Below are 26494 nucleotides of genomic sequence, written 5' to 3'. Positions count from 1 at the left end.
ATTTTTAGCATTATAATTTGTGTTCGTGTGTGGGGTACAAGTCTTTATTAACCTATTTGCATATAAATGGATGAAAGCTGGTGTTCAGTAAAAAAACAAACAAAGCAACAAAAACAAAACAGCTCATGCAAGCTTACTTGTATGTGTTTCTACTTCAGAATCTCATTAAAAAATGTTATACTTTTATTTTAATCTGAGTTCACATATGGAAAATGTGCCTTTTTAAAAATAAAATGCTGAAAGTGTAAATGGTGTTAAAAATCTAATTATTTTACTACAAAATAAAAAAACAGCTCATGTAAGTGGACATATTTATTCTTCGCAGTCACAGTTAAATATAGGTATTTTTTATATCATAATCTGTTTTTACATTTGAAAACGTTTTTTTTTTTTTTTTTTTACCTTTTGTCTTGCAGAAATGTTTAAAAGTGGGGCTGGATAAAAATGTAATTATAAAAAAAAATTGAAAATAGCTTGTGTAACCTTAAATGTTTGTTTTTATCAATCTCATTTGAAAAAAATGTTTGTTATTGTATGATACTTTATGTAGAAAAAATTGTTTTTGTTAACCTTTTTTTCTTAAAGAATTAGTTTGAAGTTGAGGTTAAGTAAAAAATAATTTTGCAAAAAAAACCAAACGCAAACAGCTCATGTAAGCATACGTTTTTCTCACCAGTCTCATTTAAAATATTTTTTTAATGTTTTTTTTTTTTTGCTGCTGAGGATAATAATAAAAATGGAATAAAAAAAAAAAAAAAGAGCGTTTGAGCAGCCGTGAGGAATTCAGGTTAGTCCCACAGGACATTTCACCTGTCACATGGCAGGATGAAAAAAAACCCACCAAAAAAGAATTGATGTGAGGCAATATTACCTAATATGATGAAAAAAATAGATCACTGCAGACAAAACAAGGTTTTATTGTGCTCTTTTTCTCTTTCTTTTTTTAAGAAGGCCTTTGAGCAGAGGAAGATGGTGAAATATTAAAAAATGTAAATGTATGGGAGGGAATGGTGAAGCAAGTTCTTGTTTGAGCCCGCCCATGTGTGCTATTATTATTATATATATTTTTTCATGTGTGCAACAACTCTTGTCTTTTTCCTGCAGTGTTGCCTTCACTGTCCTCCCTCACATGCTCCAACACAGCCGGCTTCCTCTCTCTCTCTCTCTCTCTCCTCCTCTTTTTTTTCTTTTTCTTTTTTTTTTTATTTGTGAAAACGTCACTCGAAGTCCCTCCCCTGTTTGAATCTCATTAGTTTCTTGTGTGTTTCTCCCTGTCAATAATCCCGAATCCAGACTCTCTCTATTTCCATCCCTCTCTATCTGTCAATCAGCGCCGCCTTTGAACTGAAAACCACTCCGACCAACTTCAACTCTCTCAATCCGAGCACCGCGGCTCCTTCTCCGGCTTCCCCTTTTCCGCCAAGAGCCCCCTTTTTCTTTTTTGGGACTTTTTTTTTTTTTAATGTGGGACCGCGAACGCCACACGTTGCGTGTGTGTGCGTGTTATTTTTTTTTAACCGGAGGGGGGGAAACGCCAGCAACGACACCCCCGAAGTCGCGGAAAGTGGGACTTTTTCGACGGCGAGGGCTCCTTTTTTCAAAATAGAAAAAGTTTCTCCTTTTGGAGATATTCCCCCCACCCCCCGGCACCCCTACCGAGAGCAGCAGCAGCAGCAAGCAAGCTAGCCGCCTTCAGTGAAGCTCGTGGGGGGGAAAAAACAACGAAAAAAAGCAAGCAGGGCGAGAAAATGCCGCAACTTAACGGCGGTGGAGGGGACGACCTGGGCGCCAACGACGAGATGATCTCGTTCAAAGACGAAGGCGAGCAGGAGGAGAAAATCTCGGAGAACTCGTCGGCCGAAAGGGATTTAGCGGACGTCAAGTCGTCGCTCGTCAACGAGTCGGAAACAAATCAGAACAGCTCGTCCGACTCGGAGGTAAGTTCGGAGCTCCTCAAGCCCCTCCGCCGCCGCCACCGCCACCGCCACCTCCGGGGACCCCCCCCCCCCCCCGTCCCCACCCCCCCGTCCGGCCAACTACGAGTGGCCGGCGGCGGCGGCTTGTGAGGCGGCCAACTCGTAGCGAAAGTTGGGCCTGGGTCTTCCCTGTGTTTCATTGCTTTTTTTTTTTCTTCCCCCCCCCTCCAACCTCTGTCAAGGCGGAGAGACGGCCTCCGCCTCGGTCTGAAACTTTCAGAGACAAAACGCGAGAAAGTTTAGAGGAGGGTGAGTTCTGGCTTCCATTCGAAACTCCACACACTCCCCAGCCCTTGTTTCTGTCTTTTGGTTTATTGGTGTTGCAACTTTTTGTCTTCCTTTCTCCTTCTTTCCGCCGCCACGCCATGTTAGCAGCGAAAAGGCAAGATGGAGGGCTGTTCAAGAGCCCACCGTACCCGGGCTATCCGTTTATTATGATCCCCGATCTCACCAGCCCCTACCTCCCCAACGGATCACTTTCTCCCACAGCGCGCACAGTAAGTTCACTTTTTTTTTGTTTTTCTTTTCCTTTTTCCTGGAACGCAACAACACAACATGCCACGAGCGAAACAAGTGAGCCTTGTCAACGCCACTTGGGGAAAGTGTTAAAAGTGGACAGTACCGTAAAAGTCGACTTTTTGCGAGTGTCCGTGAAGTGTACAGTTGGAGCGGCTCCGGTGTCCTGTCTGTCATCGCGGCTAGCATGCTAAGTGGCTAATGAAAAAGGGGCCGTATGTGTGCATATTTCATTTCACGTGTTGTAACAACAATAATAATAATAATTCCTAATAATAAGGAAATAATCACGATTAATATGTGTGTTTTCGTAGCGAATGAATAATGCATTTGGCGGGTGTTTGCACAGCCCTCATCAAAAATGCCCTCTTTTCTCCTCTCAACAAAGTGAAACCTGCCCCGATGAAATATGCAAATGTGCTGCTATTTGCATGTGTCCAAAAAAAAACACGGTGTCCACACATTCTGATTATTTTCATTAGCAGGATTATTGTAGTTTTGTTTTCATTTTTTATTTATGTATTATTATTTTTTTTTATTAGGGGTGTAGTGCATCTCGTGATGACTGGAAATTCAAAGTTCATCAATAAATTCATGTTATTTACTTAGGCGGCTTTTAATTATGCACCTCACCGATTCCCACCGGGGCCGCAGCGAGCCTTAAGCGCTCTTATTCTCCCCCGCCCCCCATCCCCCTTTTTACACACAGCCCTTATTTTATTTTAAACGTTTCCAATTACAAGTCGTGCGCTTTAGGACCTGTCATCTCATTTTACAAGGTTAAGGCGAAGGCATTTAGGAAATTGGAACCCTCCTCGCCGCAATGCACCCTCGGCCCCCTTTCCAGCGCAACCTCAGCGCCTGATATTTGTTTCCTCCATTTTCTATTGTGCACACATTGAAAATGAATACGGCGGACTCTTAAGATGGGGGCTGACATTCTTGCTGCCTGCTTTTAATTTGTGTACAGTAATTTCACGGATTTTTGTCATTGAAAAGCAAAAACGGCATGGCTTTTATTTGACGATATTTCCACTTTTCTTTTTCTTTTTTTTTAACTCGGTTGCCGTCCATCATTTATTCTCGTCAGAAGTGACACACACACACACACACAGACGAGACGCACTTCCTCGTAGTCCTGTGACGCGTGTTGAACTTTGCCCCTTCGATTCCACCTCGGCGTCATCTTTAATTATTTCGTGCATTTCCTAGTTGAGATTTTCTCTGATTAAAAACAAAACTAAACTGTAATTGCCACGTGCGAGAGTCCTTTTCAATTTCCTTGTCAAGAGTTTCCTCAATTTGGGGGAAAAAAAGGCGCTTTGATTCCCACAATATACCTCCTTTAACGTCCTCAATTTTCCACCCGAGATTTTCTCCAATTTAGAATAAAAGAAGAAGGAAAAAAATGGATTTGATTCCCAGATAACTTGCATTCTTTGTCTTAACTATCCTCGTCAAGCGCTTCCTTGACTTAAATAAAAAGTACCTTTTAATTCCCAAATAATGCAAATGCTTAAGGCTTGAATTCTGTGGTCCGATTTACTTCCATTTCATCAAAGTGGGGGCTTAAAGAAGACCACAAAACATCTTAAATTGGACTTCCTCGAGCCTGCGAATGGTCTGTAAATAAGCCCCCCCCCCCCACTGTGTCCAAGCCATTAGCGTCTTTGAAGTGGTCGCTGGCTCTAATATCAATGTATTCGACTTAAAGCCGCCATTAATAATTCACCTGGACATTGATTAGCTGTCTGTTACGTGGCAACTTGCGACGATGACGGGGGGCTTTGATTTGGATTTGGATTATTCTTTATTTTTGATGTATTTATTTTTTCAGCAGGACGGCGGGGGGTTAACATCATTTACGTGACCCCTGGCGGGAATTTGTTTTGCCGAGCCCCCCCCCCCCCCCGAGTCTAAAGAGGCTGACAATTTAGTATCATTTAAGCATTTTGACACGTGTCCAGGCTTTTAACAGAAACCCCCCACCCTCCGCTCAGCTCCGACTTTTCCTTAAAGCCGGCACAAAGGCTTGCTGAGCTGCCGCTGCACTTGGCCTTTCTTGTTTTTTGTGCCAGCGTTGAGGTAAATGCTGGATCCGTGTGGGTTGGCATCCCGCCGCAACAGGTAATTGCCCCCACTGGCCCGCTTTGACCTGCGCCTTGGCGCCATTATTTTGAGTTTTGGCCAAGGTAATATATTCGGATGTAGAATTACCCCACACATGCTGAAACAATAGCCTTTCCCTTTTTTTTTTTTTTTTTTTTTTTTAAAGACTCACTTCGCTTCTTATTTTCTTCATTTTAATAATCCATGTGGCTTTTATTGTCCCCACAACACACGAGAACGAGATCCTTTTGTATCCGATGTAATTGGCGCACCGAGCGACGGTATCTCGGCTCGACGCGGCGACATTGTCAGCGCAACAATGCGTCAGCGTATGGATTACGTGTGTTTGCCCTGCTGTAAATGGATTTTTTTCCTTTTTCGGCCAAAGATGGGGATTTAAAGGATTGTGTGTGTGTGTTTTTTCTAGGGGGGGGCTACACCTTATCAAATTGGCTTTACATGCTAATGTTGTCTAATTGGTGTCTGCAGGGGAGTAGGGAGTTGGCGGTGGGGGGGCTCGGCGTCAAAAACGCGCAAGGTTGCTGGGCCCTTTTGTCTTGCAAATCACTTTTGTTGACAAAACGTGGAAGCTTGCAGAATTTTTTTTTTCTCTCCCACCACTCTTAAAATCTGTTTTGGATTTGACGAGTTAACTTTAAGTGACTGTGTGGTGTGTGTGTGTGTGTGTGTGTGTGTGGGGGGGGGGGGGGGGGGGGTGTTGGACGAGGAGGCGTATGGAGTTTGGCACATTGAAACCCTGGGCCTGCGAGACATTAGCGGCCTCGCATTCTCTCGGCTTAATTAGTCCGAAATGTAATTGTTCACGCTCTACCAACAGCCAGGAGAGAGAGTGCAAGTTTTTTTGGCTTTTTTTTTTTTTTTTTTTTAACAAAACAATAAATCACTCGCATATTTGTGCCATGATTCACGTGGAGGCTCGACCTCTCCCCGGCTCGACATGTGGTAAATTGTGAAGTCAATGAATCGCAGATGTAGAGGTGCAGGAGGGAGGGGTGTGTGTCTGGTGGGGGGGGGGGGGGGCATTTGGAGAGGCAGTACAGTAAGGTTTTGTCAGTGCCTGGCAAATGAATGGAAAAGATTTTTGGCGTAAATATTTACTGACGAGATGTGTGTTTATGTTCCCCCCTCACCCCCCCATCTCTGCTCGCGGGGGCTTAATTGTCTAATTCACAGAATGTTGGCGTGCTGAGCTGTCACCATCTGAAAAATCTCAAATCAAAAATGTGGATGTTTCTCATCAGATTTTTAACTTGTGCAAAGGGAGTGTTAAGAAAGTGGGGTGCGGGGGGAATTCAGCTGCAGTCGTGTCAGGTTTGGAGTTTTTTTTTAATGAACTTTATTGACACTACCGTTTTAACATCTTGACATATTTTTGTCGACAGGCTTGCACAAAGGCATTCGTTTAGCAGCTGTGCACTAGTAACCCCCCCGTCCCCCTTTTAGTGTAACACCCCCTTTTCCAGCCGCACAGGCAACCTTCCCTCCCGCGCTTGCTCGCTCTTTCTCTCGTGCATATCTATGGCCGCCGCAGAGCACAAAGATAGTCCTGTACATCTGGAACGGCAACTTTTGTCATCCTGTTAAATGTAGCCCCACTGCGCCCGCTGTTAAATTGTCGCGTGTTTATGTACCCCCATTTTATTCCTTCCGTCTGTGGAATCTGCAGTAAAAAGTAAAGGTTTTTGGTAAAAAGGCTCGACGCGGGCAAGCGAGCGGGCCTCTGACTTGGGCAGAACGCCGAGCCTCCCCTCGCCTTGAGAGCGATTTCGCCGTCTGAAAAGACTTGAAGTGGCTTCCGTGGCCCGGTAGATAGCCATCAAAATGGTTGTCAATGGCATCTTTCAGCTGGGGTCGGCCTCAAGCGCTGTTTGAGTACAATAACGGCCACAAGTGCCATATTTATTTATGTTCCGAAGTAGATAGAGGGCGAGTAAATCCGCTGGAGACGGTTTAGAGAGTTGCTAGTGGTTAAATTTAAGATCATTCACTTTCACCTGAGCGTTACGAGACTTGACGAGTACGAGGGGGAAAAAAAAAAATAAAACCTGGAGTCAATGCCATATTTATTAGTTCTCCAAAGTAGATGGAGGGTGCATAAATCCACTGGACGAGGGAGTTGCTGGTGGCTTCAATTCAAGTTCATTTACTTGAACCTGAGTGTCGCGAGTGTCATGAAAAAGCAGCGGTGAAGGCCATTTTTATTTGTTCTTCGGAGTGGCAAGTGGTTAAAATAAATTCATTCACTCAAACTTAAGCTTCACAAGTGTCACTAGTGCGATCAAACATCTGTAAATGCCATATTCATTAGTTCTCCAAAGTGGATAGAAGATTAATAAATCCACCGAATGTGATTTAGAGAGTTACTAGTGGTTAAATTCAAGTTCATCCACATGAACTTAAGTGTGATACATGTACAAACAAAAAAAGTGCAATACTTGGGATCTTTTTGTTTGTTTGTCCAAAGTGGATAGAAGATGAATAAATCCATTGGATGGGATCTGGGGAGTTGCTAGTGGTTAAAATTCAAGTTCATCCACATGAACTTACGTGTGATACATGTACAAACAAAAAAAGTGCAATACTTGGGATCTTTTTGTTTGTTTGTCCAAAGTGGATAGAAGACGAATAAATCCATTGGATGGGATCTGGGGAGTTGCTAGTGGTTAAAATTCAAGTTCATTCACAAGGGGGAAGGAGTAAAGTGGGAGGGAAAAGTACAAGAAAGCGGGAAATGTGTGCAAATGGAGTGGAGGGAGGAAGCGGGGGGGGGGGGGGGGGGGAGGGGCTAGGCGGCAGCGGCATTGGGCTGCGGGGTCACCCTCACAAAAGCCGCCTGAATGGAGTGCATAATTGCTGTTAATGGCAGGGCAATAGAGTGGGCGACAGTTCCTGGTTAGATGTCCAAACAATGGCACCACCCACCTCCCCCCCCCCGACCGAGGGCTCCACAAAAAACAGCCAGGCCGGAATTGGACTCGGCAACTTTCACTTTTCACGGACGCGTTCGAGTCTCACCGCGCGTCAGCCTCTGCCGGGATGTATGGCAAGTTTGGGAAGGGGTCAAAGTGCACAGGTGGTGACACGCTTGTCACCGACAATGGACCCCCTCTCCCCCATCCCCGACCCCCGCACACGCCTTCACCTCCCCCCCCGCCCCTTGTAGCAACTTAGAGTGACTGTTCTGTCTGGAAACAGTAGCACTGCAGCTCCTAATGATCACGCGTGGCCAGATAATGAGCAACATTGTCAAACATGAGCTACGCGAGGACCACAAACAAAGACCGACATGTCTTTTTTTTTTTAATACTGGATGAAAATGGTAAATAAATGGAGGGGGGGGGGGAAGCTTTATTTTGTTGTGATAATTTAAATTTTTTGGCATACAGTTGATTTGTATTTTTGTAGCATTTTTATATAGTTAGTTTCCTTCACTTATCCTGCATTGTCAATATGATGAAACTACTACACAGAATATTCATTAGATAAAAAGGCTACAAACAACAAAACATACTTCAAATCATGAAAACCAAAAAACAAACATTTTCTAAATATACAATAGTTAAAACACCCTGTCTTTCATTGTAGTAATATTGATTTACTTTTCATAATGTTTCTCTTTCTTTAGTTAGATTTTAATTGACTTGATTAGATTTTAAAAATAATTCTCAAAGGTGGAACAATAATCTATAGATTATAAACTGCACAAAATTGAGCTACATACAAAAATCAATACATAAGTGTTTCCGTAATCAGTATTACAGCTGGAAACATCAAAATCAATTCATTGAAAATATACAAGTCATTTTTCTTGGAAACATGTGTTTGGGTGAAAGGTTGTCATGAATGACAACAGAGATCTCAAAATAAAGGTAATGATGTATTTTTCACATCATTTATTACCAACTATTGGCATGTCCATTCTCAGTGACGCAGCCGTCCATTCACTGTCGTTTTTTATGCTAACAATTTATCTGGCGTGTTAATCGTTAAGGGAGTCCCTGTGGGAAATTGGCTTCAGTGTATAATAAACGGCGATAAAACTCCAGCCTGTGTATTTTTAATCTACTAATTAAACTTTTAATTGTAGCGGGATAAACGCCGAGGAGTTATGTGCAATTGTGGGGGGGCGGGTGGGAGACATGGTGCGAGGGCACTAATGAGGCGATACGCCCTGAAAGGTGGTGGATGCGTAGCTGCGTGCGAAAGGTGAGGGAGATTTGCCAGCACACGCCGCAATAAATTCATCTGCTAATCTACGGATTACGGCAGGATTTGCACGTCAAAAGACAGAAAAAAGTTTGCGTGATGACTTGAAAATGCAAAAGCTAATAAAGTAAAACCCCGCAGTGTGGAACAGTGTTTGTATGTTTTTTTTTTTTCTTTTTTCTTTTTTTATGCCCCCCCGACGATGAACACATTCCAGCGGAAAAACAGATTAAGAGTAAATAGCGATGTTGGCTCCTCAAGCAGATGTTAGAAACCTATTTAAACAATAATAATAATAATAATACGCCTCTTGTAAAGAGACAGCTGTCAACTCGTGTACAGCCCGAGATAACATTTCATGTGAACAGCTTGTTGTGGCCACACGTGGCCCTACCCCTAGCATGCGGGTCCTGCCAAGCATTGTAATGAAGGTAATGGGCTATGGCCAAGTTTATACAGCTCCCAAAATGCTACGGCGACAAAAGGGATTGCTAAACGGACTCGCTCTGGCCTTTTTATTTGTGTCATTTGCTTTTGAATGTCGCTTTCACTGACGCCTTATTTAAACTTCCAAATTATGATTCTTTTTTTTTTCCAGCAGCAATCTCAAAGGGAATGTTTGCTTTATTTTTATTGTGAATTTAATAAGTTAAAAACATGTAAATTTAGCTTTTTACAAGCATTGACTTTAGGAGATAACTTGTTCTAAACTGGGTTATTGACATAATACGTTTGCCAAAGACTTTGTTTTTGTCCTTGAGTTTTAGGAGTTGTTTAATATTATTCTTCCGACGAATTAAGTCAGTAGTTTTAGTGCACCAAACATGAAAATCCTCAGTAGTGCATTGCTGGAAAGTTAGAAAAAATAGTTTCACCGATTGACACAAAATTTGGAGGACGTCTATCAAAACAACACTGTCGAAACGTATTACGTGCCTATGCCGAAAATTGAACAAGTCGTCTTAGATTTTGGTTTGAAGAAAATCATCATTTTGGGCAAATACCGGGGTTAGACGAACTCTTACTACGGGATTTGCCCTATGAGCCTCAATCAGAAGCAGGCATCGTAGACAGGTGGGCAATGCTAAATTGCGAAGTGACCAGGGGTCAGCAGCCTTTTTGAAACTGAGACCTACTTCTTAGGTACTGATGAATGCGAAGGACAAGCAGTATGATACGCACATCTGAAATAACACATTTTCTAAAATTAACATGTCATTATTACTTACGTAGTCTGAAGACATTGATCATGTTAATGATTTCTCACAATAATTGTCAACAATCATTTTAAAAAGGTAGAAAACATAAATATATCAATAACCCTAACCACCTTTATTTCTATGAATCTGTAAGTGTTGACATTTTCAAATGACAACAATCACTTCTACAACATTACTAGGGATCACAATTTCCCATCACTGGTGAGCTATTTTTAGAACAAGCCAGTGGGCGACTCATGTGGTCCATGGGGGCGACCTGGTGCCCGCGGACACCGTGTTGGTGCCTGTCGGTAGAGCCGGCATCAAAGTTTGATCATTTCGAGGGAGGGCCTAGCTAGCACATATGGCAAAATCCAGTAAGGATTTCAATCACTCAACCGAGACCATCCGAACGTCCTGAGTTGTCTGTATATTCATTTCAGCGCACCACGTCCCTCTTCAGGTGAAGGGTCAATTCCGAAAGTGAGCAAATTGACTCACGGCATTGAGTGAATTGTCAATTGGTCTCCTTCCCTGGAGAGGTCAGAGTGAATGAAGTGATTTGTTTGAACAACTGCGACCCCCGCCCTCCAGCCGGAAGGGACCGACTGACCGACTGACTGATTGACAGAGAGAGAGAGAGTGAACGAACGGGGCAGGCCACCAGGCGGTTTGGCACTTTTGAAGCGGAAGACGATGCAATCTCGTCACCCTGAAATGACTTGTTTGATTGGAATAATGACCAGCGGCGCACGGCGGCTGGCGGCTCTCGCTGTATCTCCTCGATGAACAATGGCGTTTGTCTTGCAGCAATGAGGCAAAGCGGAGCCCAAACGATGATAGATATATTGGATCTCCTGTGTAAGGAAAAAAACAAAACCAAAAAAACCCACACAGGTCTTTGCCGCACACGTCCCTGCAGTTGGAGTCTCCGCACCTCGCTTCTCAGAGAATTGGGCTACATCCCGGTCTCTCCGTAATGACGGGTCTGGAAACAAAAATGGGACAAGTTTTACTTCAGCAGCTTCCCAAGTGGCAGTTTCTTTTCCTATCTGAGGGAGTGGGAGACTGGATTTTTTGTTTAGTTTGGAAGCCACATAAGTGGATCAACCCCTGTCGAAGTCCAAAATTAACACCGCAAAAAGTGTCTTTGGAGGCTCAGCTACAGATGATATCCGCTCAAGACAAACTCTGGAATAACGCGGTGTTCTCTTTTGGACATACAAATACGGGTTGTTCCGCTTAAGTAGCTTAACATAATAACAGCAGCGTAACCCACAGGAGTCTTTGTTAGGAAGTTATTTTAGGTCAAAATATATCGGCGCGCAATCCAAAGGTTGATCTACGATACCAGCTATGAATCAGAAACCACAGCCCTCATAATGAAAGCTGAGATTAGAAGCTGCCATCACTATGCGGGGGTGGCCTCTGCGTCATGTGATGCACGTCGCAGTGCCCTTTAGAACCTGCAGGCCCCTTATCGCCGCTTTTTACGGCCTGCTATATCTTTATTGGCCACCTTAGTTGAGCATATTTCGAATAGCAATAAAGATAAGTATTGCGGTTTGTCACGAAATGTGGAGCCGAATACTCCCCGGTTCGGACCCCGGGTGTCTGGCTCTGGAAGCCCCTCACTCCAAGTCCCTATTCCTATCTGCCACGGCCCAGGCGGCAGCTGCCCTCGATTCCTTTGCACAAGAATGCGATATACGCTGTTTGAACAGTGGCTTGTCTCAGGAGTGCAGGGAAGGAAGTAGCTGCATGTTTACATAGCCAAATTGTCCTTTGCCCCCACCCCTCCTACCCCCTATAGTGTCTAATGCACTTCTGTTCAAACATTCCCCAAGTGTTGAGATGACCCCCACTGAACAAGTGCTCATTGGCTGCCTAGCACTCAGTCTGGATGTTTGGCTGAACAAAGGCATGCACTTTCTACCCTACTGTGGCTGTGCTGTTTCAACCAGCACGACTACGTTATAAAGTCTTACACGGCTCAATTGGTCACACTGAGACAAAATGGCAGGCGGCGTGTGTGTGCGGATAGATGAAGCGATAATGATGCGTTGTCCTACAAGGTGCTTGACACTGACATACGGCCCAGTCGTCAAGCTAATTGTTGTTTGAATTAGCCGTTATGATCGGATGACAAATGTCTCGCGCGGCTGGCCGCCAGAGCGGAAAATGTTTCCAGGGGATTGGCATGATCTTTTGCGAGTGTGTAAACCTGGCTTCAACAAGATGGATAAATGCAATTATTGCACAGACGTGGAGTGGAGGAAATCCATTTAGAGCCCGTAAAGCTCAGCAGGGTCCGCGGTTAATTCATTTGGCCAATTTGCGAGGTGATGTACGAGTGTCAGGGCACATTAGTCAGGCTGGGGAAGAGGTGTGTGTGTGTGTGTGCGCGTGTGTGTGTGTGTGTGGGGTGGCTCGATGGTGTGGATGGACGTGGCTGCGCCGCACAGGCCGTGTAGGGATTACGGAACGCGAGATGCACGTCTGTCGCGAAGAAGTTTACTTGGCGGGCAAAACAAATGAAGCCTGGACACAGAAGTCACAAAAGATGCAGTGTGTGCACCGTGCGGGATTTCATTCCAAATGAGGTGGGGAGACGTGGTCGCGGTCCAGTGCATGCCTGAGTGAATACAAGCATCATTTAGCATACACCGCCCTCACTCAGGTGCTGTCGTCTCCAGCATGCCCTGTAATTGCTCAGTGTGTCCTCTTCCAGCCAAAGATTTTTCTGCCACCAGATCGCTTCTCAAGACAAAAACTGTGATGAGAAAATTGGTGTCGGGGAAAGTTGCATTCCATCTTCCCTCGCATACTGAGCAATGCTGATGCTACGTTTATCGCGATCCTGGGAAGTGTTTTGCGAGTGCAGTCTCGCTAACTTGTCAACGCGATACACTGATGACTGAAATGTGCTTTTTCTGTTAGAGCAATCCATTGTTTTGCTGGGGTAGCATCACTCAACGGTTGCAGGAGCTGAGTGCTATGCAAAAATAGTGGTTAGCACAGTGACTGTGTTGAGGGAAGCTTTGGTTTACAACTGTTAAGCCACAGTCTTGCCCTCAAACGTGGGAACAAAGACCCCTCGCTATGATACTCCATAAGTGGTTCACACCAGTCTGAAGTGCCTCTTGTCAGAGTTGGACGCAGCGTACGTGTGTTAGCATTTGTCACCTGACAGCAATGCGACCGGCCTCAGCGCAACCACGCCGGGTGTGAATGTGGAGGCTTGTCAAAAACAGGTGCCGGCGGTGGCCCTCGGGCTTGACGCACAGCAGCTGGGGAAAGACTTGTGGTTCGTGGTCAAGTTCGGGTCAGAGGCCTTGGGTTGAATCCCCCCTTGACTGTGAAGGAACTGGGAACTACAAGACTTTGACGAGCTGTATGCACCTTTCTGAACCACTATTTGATAAACTGGACTTTCTGCTTGTCAGCCTTTTTAATAGTTTTGATGCATGCATGTTTAAACTTCTTTATTTGTAGCTTTCAGACCAGACTGAAAAGTGAAATTTTGTTGAAATTCCCAACAAATATTTGATGAAAAGTATCTTTCAAAGAATTGTTAAGCCAGGGTGAAACATTTGAAACATTTATCGGCTGCCATGTCGCACAACGACACCTCGAACAACCCCGAAAGTAATGAACAGCACAATGGCAATTTACAAGGCGTCTCGCTGAGGCTAATTAGAACAGTCTGTCGGGCGCCAACAACTTTACTGTCCAAAATATCTGTTGGCCAAATTGGGAAAACAGTGATTGTATTTGTTATTGAACAAATTCATTGTTTTCACCTTTTAGGCCAGACGACAACCGTATATGATGCCCTTAGGTTATATGTTGCATTGTAAATCAATATTTGAATAACACTGTGTTCTTTTGAGCAGCGTCTGAGGCAGGCAGAAATTTTGCATGGTGGCAACACAAACATGGGACACATTAGCAATGGGGCGAATACTGCAGCGTAATGGTCTATGGGCTGCCACAGGAAGTCCTCAAGGCCTCTTAGGGGCAGTCCCAATCATCTTTGGGAGTGTGAAAATCCAGCACTGTAACTTTGCATGTGCGTATGTCATCATCTTCTCCCTAATTCGACTGCTCGCTCCCGCCCAAAGTGCTTGCCCAAATCTCCAGGGGGAACAACTGTTTCTGCTGTCTGTAGCCAAGACGAATTCCTTGCTCAGAATCAGAAAAAGGAAAACTTGTGGAAGTTTTCTATACGCTCCCGCGGATCGTTTTACATCGGAGGTACAGTGGTCTTTACACAACTGTTCCCAGTTAGTGGCAAGCTGCCAGTCTGACTTCGGTCGCCAGTTGGACAAATGTTTTTCACTACCACTGGATTACGTTTCACACTATGCAGCTCAGTTGTGAAGGTATTCAAGGTATCATTTTCAACATCTGAAGTGGGGATTATAAGGAACATTTGACAAAAATCACCTGGAGAACATGCATGGAATTCTGAACGTATTTTTGGGCAGTCAGCACAGATAAGATACTCTGCGGCTGAGGTGGAAAGTGGCCCCCGCTGACATTTGAGCGACAAATAAATTACAAAACTGGCCCCAACTCGGTGAGTTTTGTCGGTTGGCTTCGTGAGCTCTTTGGCGAGACGTCGAGATGCGGTCGGAGACGCCGGAAAAAGTTAACCTCAAATTGCTTCAAAATAATGATTGAGGCATCAGCATGGGTGGATGCTGCAATGGGACCGCTTCCACTCTGGGGTTTTTAGCTGGAAGGAGTCAAGCCCACTGGGATTGCTCCCCAATGACAAATGGTTGTCACAAAATAGACCCCCGCTACCACAGAAAATCCAACTTTTCTTGGCGTACATTGAGGAAACAATCATTTTCTTCATGTTTTGAAATGGACTTGCCATGTGGTTTCCTCGGATGGGCTGCCTGGAGCCGACTGCTTCAAAATCAGCCTTCTGCTCTGGTTTTGGTTTCAAGAAAAATAGGGCCTGTGTATTTTTTATTTTTTTTTTAACCACAGCGTTGGGTGCCAAACTTCCCAATTTCCCAGAATCCCCACACAGTTATCCCCTTGTATTCTCAACTCTTTTCTGATCTCATCACAAACAAGAGGCACACCTGCCCTTGTGACCAAGGCTTTACCACCACGGGCTTCCACCCCACTTGTAGCTCACCCAGTCCTTGCCTCGCTTTTCGATGTGCCGTGATTTAGCAAATCACGCCAGTAATGATGCAATTGGCATAAAGTAATTGAGAGGCCGCCTGCTTGCCATCTGTCCGGTGAGATTAATACTCTGTGTAATTAAACGTGACCTGGGGGGCACAATGGGAGGTGCTAGTGGGTACCAGTAGCCAAAGATTTAAAGTTTAGAATACAGAGATGGAGAGACATTGGATGGACCGATGTTTACCAAACCCTATAAAATGTTTTTCCACCCTGTCTGGGTTTGCCTTAAAAATGGTGGCGAGGTTGAGACTAACGATTGACTGTGTCCGTACGTTGTGTTGATAGCCTCAACGGCAACTGCTGTTTTAACTCTTATTTTATGTGTGGCTTTGTAAGGACTCCTGAGCTTTGGTTTCCCTTTGGACAGCATCCAGAGACTACAAGGCCTGCTTCTCCTCAGCACTCCTGCAGGGTCGGCGAAAAGGGCCCTGCAAAGCTCCGTTATTGGATTTCAGGCCTGATCTGGTTGTTTTTGCTTCGTAAACAGGACATTAAAGACAGGGGATGGGGGTAGAGTTGGCGAGCTAATGAGTCTTTGTGTCAGCGTGAGCGCGACGGGGCGGCTGTGCGTGGAGTTTTCAAGCCTTATCCTCTGCATCCGCCGTCGCGGTGACACGCAGTGAAGAAGAGGAGCCTCTACACCCCTGCATTTGCCTGATTATAGTAAACAGAAACAACAGATCTGTAAAAGATATTGGCATGGTTCACTCTGTGCCTGACGATACTTCCGTCTTGTTCTTTTGGGAAGGAACAACATCCCTCTGGTTCTGCCGTACAAAAATAACCATTTTAATTGCTATGGTTGTGCTATGGTTGTGCTATGGTGCGCCCGCCTCGTGGCAGGCAGGACCTGATTGAGGTGGCACCGGCTGATGGGGGACTGAGGGATGAGATACAAGGAAATTGCAGGGCGTTGTAGATGGCACGCTACTATTAGCACCTTCCAGCTGGTTCAACTTTGCCCCTGAGTGATGAATGAAGGTGTAAATCAAACCATTCATCCATATTTTTATTGAGCTTGTCCTCATTTGGCTTGTGGGAGAGCTGGAGTCTGTGCCATCTGACTTAAGGCGAGAGACGGGTTACACCTTGGACATGTTGCCAGCCAATCGTTTGGCAACATGTAGCCAAACAGCCACTCACGTCCGCATCCCACGAACGGACAATTTAGTCTTCAAGGAACCTAGCATGCATGGGAAGAAGCTGGACTACCCGGAGAAAACCCACGCAAGCAGGGGAGAAGAGCCGCAGCAGAGATTCGAACCCCAAATCTTAGGGTCAGACGTGCGAACCACTTGACCTCTACCGTGCTGTCCAAGGTGTAAATCATGTAAGCATATTTTGAAACGATCAGATTCCATCACTAGAGTTGGATACAGTATATACCCAGCATGCCTCAAGTTGTTTCTCTTCCAGACGTATTTATCTCTGCCATGCCCGTACCCTTCACTCTCTCTTCCTATTCTCTTCTTCCACCCAGAAATCCCTCCCCTGCCATCCCTCTCTCAGTATGTGCTCTGATTACCTCTCCAAACTGGCAATAAGTTGATTGCTTTACAGAGATGATGTAAGCCCCTGCCCTAGGGTACATCAGGTTGGATTTCTCCTTCTTTATCTTGTAAAGCCTAAATTAACAGCTGGTTTGGTCGGAGTTCTCTCGGATCTGACTAAAGGATTAGGCTTGGTTCTCATGCGAGTCAATCCAGTTTGATTTATTGCAGGTCTATCAAAAAAAAGATCAATGGGAGTTCTTTTGAAAGTAAATCCTTAATCGCTCTTTGCACTTACGTGTCATCATAGTGATTTTTTTTCTCTCCCTTTCCCCATTTCTCACTCCCTCATTTTTATTCTTTCCATACACTTTACCCCTTCTCCTACACCCCACCCGCCCGCAATCTATGGTAGTGATCCGCCCCACCGACAGTATCAGGGTAGGTGGCTAGATTTCCTTCCCCTGCTCTCATTAGTGGTCCATCCAGGCAAGGCAGCTGCGAGTCGGGTGTTAGCATTCCGTGGTCGTGCTCGCAACCTTTGTGCCGCTAGTGTTTTGTCTTCACTGAAACTTTCCTGTATTAGGCCCGTCACTCATGCCAGGCTTGGTAATAAGGAAGTTGAAGAATTTATGTGTTTGGTTCTTATAACCTCTGACTCTGTGATCCATATTTATGAACACAAGACTGAAATGACAATGCTACCGAAAGAAAAGGCTCTCGTTGCGATGTTCTTTGTTCCTTCAGGATAGTATTTTGGTTCTACAAGGCTTTTGTGGTTCCTAATCATTAGTGCCTCTTGAGGCTTGAACGGAATTTTATGTACCTTTTTAAGGCAGTAGCTTTGAAGGAACCTGTAACCAGAATAAATCCCTGAAGTTGTACCATTTCATTCACTTCAGTATGAGAACAATTCAAAATTGTAAAAACCCTTCTCACCATATTGTAAAGATGGAACAAGAGACTGCAGTCCATTAATAATCTACAAAACACAAAGTTTCTCCTCTTCCTGCCGTACTACAGGGCTGCTATGGTTCCTTTTCGGAAGGTATGATTGGTGGCTTGGATTAGTTCATGCTACCATGACTCATTAATGCTTCTTGAGACCATAGTTTCTATTGTATCTTTGAAAAAACTGCAACCCGAATAAAGTCCCATTTCCCCATATTTTTGTATCTCCATTTTTTTTTAACTTGTTAAAGGGTACCTTTGTTTGGGTACGAACCACCATTTTTATTGAAACGTTGAAGTACCCTGAAACCCCATTGAAGCCCCATTTCTACGACGCTGTTTTTCATTTCAGTTCAGTGCGGCAGGCAGTCTACATTGCAAGGTTTTAGTGCTACCTATGGCATGCTGTTGAGGTACGACGAGTGTTCCTGTTCCTGAAGGCAGGAACTAGATGCTTCACTCCATTGGTTGGTGGACAAAGAATCATCACTTAGTGCTGATTTTCTGCTAAGATGCTAAGAAAGACCCCAAAAAGAGTCTTTACACTGTTGCACTGCTATGACGTCACACAATTCACGTAGCTGAAGCTGCAAACGCAAGCCAGATCAGGATTTGAGGTCAAGCTTGCTGGAAACATGACTCAATATATCCAGTGGAGGGAGGGTTGATATGAACTCACCATCCAAGCGTGGGAACGTGTCCAGTCGCTTGCGTTGAGGACACCCAGCTTTATGTTTTTAATGGTTTCTAAGGCTTCTGTCCAAAGTTGTTCGATTCTCGATCAACCCCTGACATTCAAACATCCCGTGTCACGGGCTACTATTCTTGAAATTACGCACGAGATGAGCCGTGAAAAATTCAGGTGTGTCCTGCTGGCACGCTCGGCCCAGCTGACTGGCACACGGACCCGGGGTTCTGCAGGGGCGGGGTGAAGCGGGGCTGACAGGATACGTGGGAAGGAAGGGGCTTGCTGTCAGCCAGCTGGACCTCTTAATCCTACAGCCTTGGGGAAAGGGTGTGTGTGTGTGTGTGTGTGTGTGTGTGTGTCATAGTGTCAAGTCTAGCACACATCTCTCGTGAACACTGTGGCCCAGCTGAGTCCACGTGTGTGTGTGTGTGTGTTTGTGCTCCATTGAGCCAACCAAGGTTTGTTTACCGTCGTCCTGCCTTTAACGCTGCTCTGTATATTCACATCCAGACGACACTGTCTCTTACCACTTGGCAAGGAGGGGCGGAAGTTGTAATGGCAACATCTACCCTCCGCCCCATTCCTGGCTATCATAGCCTCTGCCCCCTGTGAATTAAAACTCTAATGCAGTGGTTCTAGCAACACCTAAAAAAAAAAATATTCTTAGCTCGCCAAGTACCAGCATCATGACCTACATGAAAATACAGAAAGTTAAATAAAAGTTGTACTCAAATAAATGTTTAAAAACAGTTCTTAAAGAGTAAGCGCAAATGTATTGAACTTAAAAGTTCAATGCAACTGCGCTGTACTTAGCCAGTGCTACCTTTGTGTACCATGTACCTCACGTTGAGAACCACTAATCTAACTGAAAAGAGTTTACGCCACTTTTTTGGGAATGGTGAATCTCTTCTGAATGTTCTGGAACCCTGTTTTGATGCCAATGCGTTAATGAGAGAATCATGCTGCCTGGAGGAGTTTGCATGGCTCAACTTTCCATAGCTGCAATATCTGCGGTCAGGTATCGATACTGTCGCCGGCATCCAACTGTGATATTGATTTGACAATTCTTCTGCCAAAGAACTGCTGTTTATGTTCCTCGCTTATGTATTACTATAATAAAAATACATAAAAAGAATAGTTGGGCACATTACTGCTTCATCAGATGATTCAATTATGGAAATAGTATGAGAGACATGTACAGATTTTTCAGTTCCCACTAGGAACATGCAGTATTACGTAAGGGACAGGAAGTGTAACTGCTTCAGGTCGTAGGACGTTTACTCCTCAAAAGAACACAGTGCGTCTCAGCCTCTGGCAGGCGGAGGTTACAGTTCGTGACGTGCTTTTGGCGCTACGTCAAACTTCCTTTGAAGAAGACAGTTATTGATGTTGCATTTTGCTACAAAGATTTAAGCTGTTCTGTGATTATTTCGATTTGTGTCCAGTTAATTTTATACAGTTTTGCTTGTTTGAGAATCTTTAATTCATTGTAGAATTTACAGCTAGTGCTTTGTAGTTTTGAATATCATGAAATTTGTTCCTGTTTTTTCCCCATACTGTACTGATTGTGAACTGAACCGTGACCTTAAAACCAAGGTATATTTCTGATGTTTTTGTCATCGTTTTCAGTTCCAGTCCGCAGTAGTCACTCGTGTTGTGATACTCTGAAGTACCTTGGTGCCGTTTGTTTACAAATATCATAAAAAGGTCTATTATTGTGCACATTCCCAGCTTGTATGAGGTTGTTGCCATCTCGCATTCTAGCACGCTGTAACTAAGCGGCCAATTGCAGCTCACATTCTACATCGTATTTAGCGACATTCCGTTCGAGCTTCCTTCCTGTTTATATTTATTTATTTATTTATTTATTTATATATATAGCTCCCGACTCTCTCTTTGCATATATCACAAGCTGGCAGGCTAAGAGCTTGGGACTTCCCCATGCCACACACTCCAAGCCTTTGATCGCGTGCTTTGGAGGTAACATCAAACGGCGCGGCGCAGAAAGGCAGCTACTACTGTGAAGTTCAATGTTCAACTTGATGGCTTGGCTGAGGGCTTTTCCCTCCCCACCACCACAATCCGCCCCTCACCCTCTCTCCTCTCGCCCACCACCACCGCTACCCCACCCCGACCCTCCCAACGCTCCCTCGATCCCTCTCCTGCATCTCTCAGCTGACCAAAAAAAAAACCAAAAAAAACCCAGTTTGAAGCCAAGGTTTTTAATGCCTCCGACCTCAGCTCCATAGTGCGGAGGTTGCGCGATGCAAGACCTCCTCCCCGCGTAAATTTCATACGTACACGAAGGTATTGCTGTCTGGCCCGTGTTGTTAGAGAGGTGCAGCCTCCTCCTGTATATTTCAGACGGTTGCATCAATGCCAAGCGTGAGGCCTGTTGCGGCAGGAGGGGAATCGCAACGTATGATTATTCTGGGATTTAGTCTACCCCGTGCCTCCATCACACCTGCCAGAAGTGAGGAAAATATCCCAATAAGAGACTATATTTGATGCATATCTGGATAAAGGTGCAGATTGATTTTATATTTTTGCACTTTGAATCAACATTGCGTGAACGATCCACTGCAAAATCAAAATGGCGTAACAGTCGTCTTCAGTGATCTAGCAATTTGTATAGGGGTGCACGATCGATGGCATAAATTTGGCGTGTGGTATAGATTTGAATTCTACCAATCAATCGCGATAACACGATGGCGTCATCGTCATATCTGCCAAGGCTTTGTTCGACGGTGCATTTTCTAATCCTGAACACCAAACTACCACGTAAAACCCGTTGAAAACAAAAGTTTGATTGCAGAAACCGCCAACTTACGCCATATGCATTTTGTTGCCGTTACCATCATCGCCATTTAAGCCAATCGCGAGCGCGCACGTATTTATGTCATCACGAAATTGTCCGTCGTCACGTTCGTCCTCAAACATGGCAGCACCCGTTGTTTCTCGTTAACTTACTGCTGATATCGCTTTAGTTGTTCTCAAAAGTGGAGAACCCCCCCTCCCAAAATTTACATATCTGCTTTTGGATTTGAACTCTTCATATTTTTACTGTTTTGCCCTCTGAGTTACCATTTAACCAATAGTTCACCCCCGAATCAAAATGCCACCCTCCACGGCTGCACGATTATGGCCAAAATAATAATCAATATTGTAATCATGATTATTAATCATGATTCTTCCTCATGTTAGGGCAAAATCTTTATTTTTGTTGCAGAAATTTGCTAACAAACAATATATAACAGTTTTCAGTTCAAAATGAATCTTGAAATAAGAATAAATGAAAGATAATAATTGAAAAAAAATGTACCCCAAAAATTCTACTTCAGCAAGGGCTAACTGAATAAATGTGCTGTCACAAAAGTGCAATCACAAATTGCAACTTAATGGAGGCAAGTAGAGTTAATTCATAGAAGGCAATAACATTAGGCTGCAAGCAATGACTTTTGATTAGAAAATCCCCGTAGTCAATATAGTGACTTGCCAAGGACGGTACGTCTCCGTTGTTCTGCTTGACCATTGGTCAGTCGTCCACGGAACCAAACTGCAAAAAACTCTACAGTTTTGATTTCCCTCTCTTTTTACTTCTGGCGGTCGGTCTCCATTGCAGTCAGTCCAGCCGAAATGTTGAAGTCAAGGCAGCCGCTACAGCGATTATTAATAGCGTCTTACCTTGACCGCCTCTCTGCCAACGTGCTGAGGGCCAACTTAAAAATCAAAGTCTCCTATATTACAACATTGGACATGCCATTTTAGGCTTTTATTTTGAAGTTGGCACAGCGTGCAGAGCCAGAGCTTAAGTAAGCATTAACCATGCGTTTGCCCCCTGGTGGCTGGCTGACTCGGTTGCAGGCACTGCTGCAAATTAAGCACTTTTTGTATGCATCTGTGCCTGCCTTTCAAATGTAAAAAATCGGCGACGATCAGGCTTATTTCATTGTAGCACCCAAAATCGCAATCACGATTAAAATTCGATTAATTGTGCAGCCCTCCCACCCTCTGTCATTTTGTGATGTTGTCCGACATGAACCTCCCCTGTGCCTCCATAGAAAAGAGGAGCGGGAACGTTGCCCCAGCTTTTTCCACAAGGCACGCAACCTGCGGGAAAAAAAGTTTTTTTTTTTTTTTTTTCCCTTCCCCCACAATGCACAACGCATTTAGGTGAGCTTCCAACCTCCCCCAAATCCAGGTCGTAGCCTGGCTCTGCTGTGCTTTTGCAGTATTTAAATGACTTAAGACCAACTGAGGTGCTCCTGCTAAATGCTGCTTCTCTCTCCCCCTCTCTCATGTGCTTCCTTGTCTGTGTGTGCCAATTAGCAAAAAAAAAAAAAAAAATCTGTGTGGCCTGCTTTTCTTCTTTGCCGCTGCAGCTTCCTAGATAGACGTGAGTGTACGCGCATGTTTTGGTGTATCATTAGCTCGGTGTGCGGGGAAGCGTGCGCCAGCTTCTGCTGTCTTATCTCCATGTCAATCACGACATACGTTGTGTGTGTGTGTGTGTGTGTGCGTGTGCGTGTCTGAGAACATCATTTGTAATGATCTCCATCCAGCCTGTCGGTACGTGTTAGCGCCCGGCTTTCCTCGCCCCCGGAGCAAAGAGGTTCCCTTGCTAATAGATGCAAAATTAAGCTGATCAATAGATGGCCTCAGCTCATTATTGACACGTTATCTTCGGCGTGGGATTTTTGTCCGGGGGCGGGAGAGGAGATGGTTTGGAGATGCAAGGGATGAAGATGCAAAAAGGGGGAGCGGAAGAACCTTTATTTTATTTAAACAATTATATCACACATTAAGTCAATTAGTCTCACTCAAGCATTTTAGTTGTCCTGTCGGAAGACTAATTACTTTATCAAATTAAATATTCATCAATAATTGGCATGTTTGTGTAGCGGGGTGGGGGTGGGGGTGGTGGTGGATTGCCACGTGATTAAGTGGTATTTAAGATTAAGGGGTGTGTGTGTGTGTGTGTGTGTGTGTGTGTGTGTGTCGGATTTGGAGGAGAGTCGTAAGGTTAGGAGAGGGGAAAACTCTGGCCCGTGAGTGATAAGACGTCGGGTCTTATTGTCACGGAAGCAATACTCATTTTAATGAGCTGTAATGACCGAGCCCTTTATGACTTATTTATTCGTTAAAACTATCGTGTGGAAAAAGTGGTAGCAGTGAGCGTGCAAGTCGCTGCGTCGGTCAAGTGCGAGCTAGCTGCAGGTAAATTGGCAGGGAAAAATATTCCAATCATTAATTTGTCGGTTGGTTGGTTAACCGGATTACACCCAACAATTTTAATCGCTGTTTGTTAGTTGGCAGGCTTATGTGATAAATGGTTTCAATCACTGTTTGTTGGTTAGTAACCTGAATTATGCTGCAGAAAATGTCTTGATCACAGATTCTTAGTTAGGATTTAGCTAGCCCATAATTTATATCGCCGTTTGTTGGTTGGTTAGTTAATAGAATTATGGAAAACATGTCTTGATTATGGTTGGTTAGTTAGCAGGATTATGCACCGCTCCAGAATTGTTTTCATTTCAGTTTGTTGGTAGGATTATGTAAAAATGGTTTGGATCACCATTTGTTGGTTTGGTAGCAGGATTACACCCCGAATATAGTTAAAATCACAATTTTCTTTTGCTTGGTTAGGAGGAGTACACAAAAGCACTTTTAATCACTGTTTGTTAGTTTGCTGGATTACGTAATAACATTGTTTTGATTGCTGTTTGTCGGTTGCTTAGGTTGCCCAAAAAAAACACTGTTTGCTAGTTAGTTTGGGTTACACAAGAAATGATTTTGTACATTTATCGGTTGGTTAGCAAGATTACGCCTAAAATGATTATGGCCCAAATGATTATGGCCCAAAATGTTTTGATCACCGTTTGTGGTGTGATTACATGAATGAAATGTTTTGATCGTGTTTGTTGGTTAGTAACGAAAAGGATTACACATTTTTTTTGTTTGTTCGCAGGATTATGCAAAAAATGTTTTGATCACAGTTTATAGCGGGTGTGCTTGGGGAAAAAAAAAGTTCTGGTTGTGTTTGTTGGTTGGTAAAAATAATTTAAAAAAAAATTCTGATCACCCTTTGTTGATTGGTTAGCTTTCACATTACACAGATACGCAAAAAAAGATGTGACCACCATCACATGAAAACATCTGGACTAATTTCTAAGAAACCTTTCCAAATAAACAAACTAAATTATTTTCCAGAATTTTGATCAAGGTGCCTTCTAATCATAACGACATTCCCCATCAGAATCATCTTTATTTGTATGTCCAAAAAACACACACAAGGAATTTGTCTCCGGTAGTTGGAGCCGCTCTAGTACGACAACAGACAGTCAATTGACAGAGAACACTTTGGAGACATAAAGACATTGACAAAAAAAAAAACCAGTCATTGAGCAATAAAGGGTTGCTAGTTGTCTGGTAATGCCGGTACATTATTATTTATTTTTTTTTTGACAATTGTGCAAAGGATGCAGAGTCCTCTAGCAGGATAATGAACCAGGATAATCCTACAAAGTCCTACAATGTCCAGTATTATTAAATGACGAGTTAATAAATCCATAACCTGAAGCCGTTTTGGGGACTGGAGTTGCGATCCGGCGTTTCTCATGAATATTCAGGCAGGACTGCTTCCAGGTGCACTTTCAGGTGCCAAAGAGACAAAAAAAAAAAAAAAAAAGCGTGTTTGCTGCTCGGTACATTGCTTTTGTGAGGATTAATTGCCTGTGTGTGTGCGCGGTGCCTCCTGCGTGATACTTTGGGATTGATGAATATGTGTAGGTGGATTCGTGTGATAGCGCGCGGCGGTGTTCCCGGCGTGTCGGAAGTCTTTGTTGAAGCCTGAGAGTGCACACATTGTCTCCCCTGTGAGGAGCAGCTTCCTTATATCCCGTCTGCCGTTTAACTAATTCAGAGCGAACTCTCGCAGAACAAAAAAGAAAAAAAAAAAACCAACCCCAAAACATCAAGGGCAGCTCTCTTTGTAGCGCTATAACAAATAACGGCGTTCTCCAGCAGACTGTGGGCGCTGCGCAGTTCACACCCTCAGCTGAGCTCAGCTGCCGCTTCACCTTTTTAACTCCCCCCCCCCCCCCCCCCCCCCTTTCGCGGTGAGCTTGTGGTGAGAGTTGCCCGACCTCCTCCCAACCCGCCTCCTGGCCTTGCCTTGCGCAAAGAGGCCTGCGTGGGGGCCATCTTGTAGGTCAGTCCAATCAGGACGGTTTAGTGCTGCCAATGCACGAGTGTACTTCTTGTAATAGCACTGCTATCCACACTATGTCGTAGAAATCTGGGCCTTAAAGCAATTGTTTTACAGGGGATGTTACCGCTTTTCACGTTAACATGAATAATGCAAAGTATTGAAAACAAATATCGGTTAAAATGCAATAAAAGCTCATCTATAGAGTCGTAGTTATTGACTAAACTTTTTTTTTTTTTTGGGTGGGATGAGAGTCAAATAAAATGTTTTTGAGTAATCGATGACGTTATTTTTTTTTGCACCGTGGACCAGTTTCACGTTAAGACATATTTCATGACATAATTCATTAAGTGTCATAAAGTGTTGCGATGTTGGTATATGTATATGATGAAGATAAAGTTCTTGTTAGCATACAGTTGCTGTCTGCAATATTAGATATAACATTTTGCCGACGAAGATAGAGATTCACTTCACGCAGTTTCCCCTCGTTCCGCGCCTCAAGTCCTGAGGTACCGCCGGTATGAATGTTTTTAGACTAGCAGTGATCGGAATCGTCAAAGACAGTGAGGCTAGCTGCTAGTCTCAACCAGCATAGCTTATTTTCGTACTTTTGGATGTATTAAAACTGCGTCGCATGGTTGGCCGGACATTTCGCTGCCTTCAGAGTGGTAAAATCCAGCGACGGAAGCAGATAGGCAAGTCGAAAGTCCTCTGTAAATTTGATGATTGGAAGATGAGATGCCAAAAACACGTACAGTATTTAGCGATTAGTCGACTTCAAGCGTTAGAAGTCGATGTGAAGTAGTCAAGGCGACTAATTGACTGATCGGTTCAAACCCTAATATAAAAAAAAAAAAAAAAAAAAAAAAAAGATCAGATTTTGTGTCCTTGGTCTCTGGTTGCAACACTTTGCATTTGAT

At 44.1% G+C, this 26494-nt stretch overlaps 1 protein-coding gene across 38 annotated transcripts in view; it reads left to right on the top strand.

The window, feature by feature from the left end:
- The first annotated feature begins 1236 nt into the window (after window positions 1–1236).
- tcf7l2 (transcription factor 7 like 2) overlaps window positions 1237–26494 on the top strand; it is a 101419-nt gene continuing 76161 nt past the window's right edge. For 5 of the 38 annotated variants that reach the window (XM_061755204.1, XM_061755196.1, XM_061755194.1 and 2 more), the window contains exons 1-3: window positions 1245–1937; window positions 2159–2225; window positions 2349–2473. In XM_061755204.1, the coding sequence (XP_061611188.1) occupies window positions 1749–1937; window positions 2159–2225; window positions 2349–2473 (381 nt within the window). In that variant the 5' untranslated portion in view covers window positions 1245–1748. Of the gene's footprint in view, window positions 1938–2158; window positions 2226–2348; window positions 2474–26494 lie in introns of all 38 variants that reach the window. The other 33 variants (XM_061755184.1, XM_061755174.1, XM_061755171.1 and 30 more) reach the window with 14 other exon arrangements.

This window comes from Phyllopteryx taeniolatus, chromosome 19 (genome assembly GCF_024500385.1).
Source record: "Phyllopteryx taeniolatus isolate TA_2022b chromosome 19, UOR_Ptae_1.2, whole genome shotgun sequence".
Lineage (NCBI taxonomy): Eukaryota > Metazoa > Chordata > Actinopteri > Syngnathiformes > Syngnathidae > Phyllopteryx > Phyllopteryx taeniolatus.
Note: the sequence above shows the minus strand (reverse complement) of the source record. Positions and strands in the feature narration are given on the sequence as shown.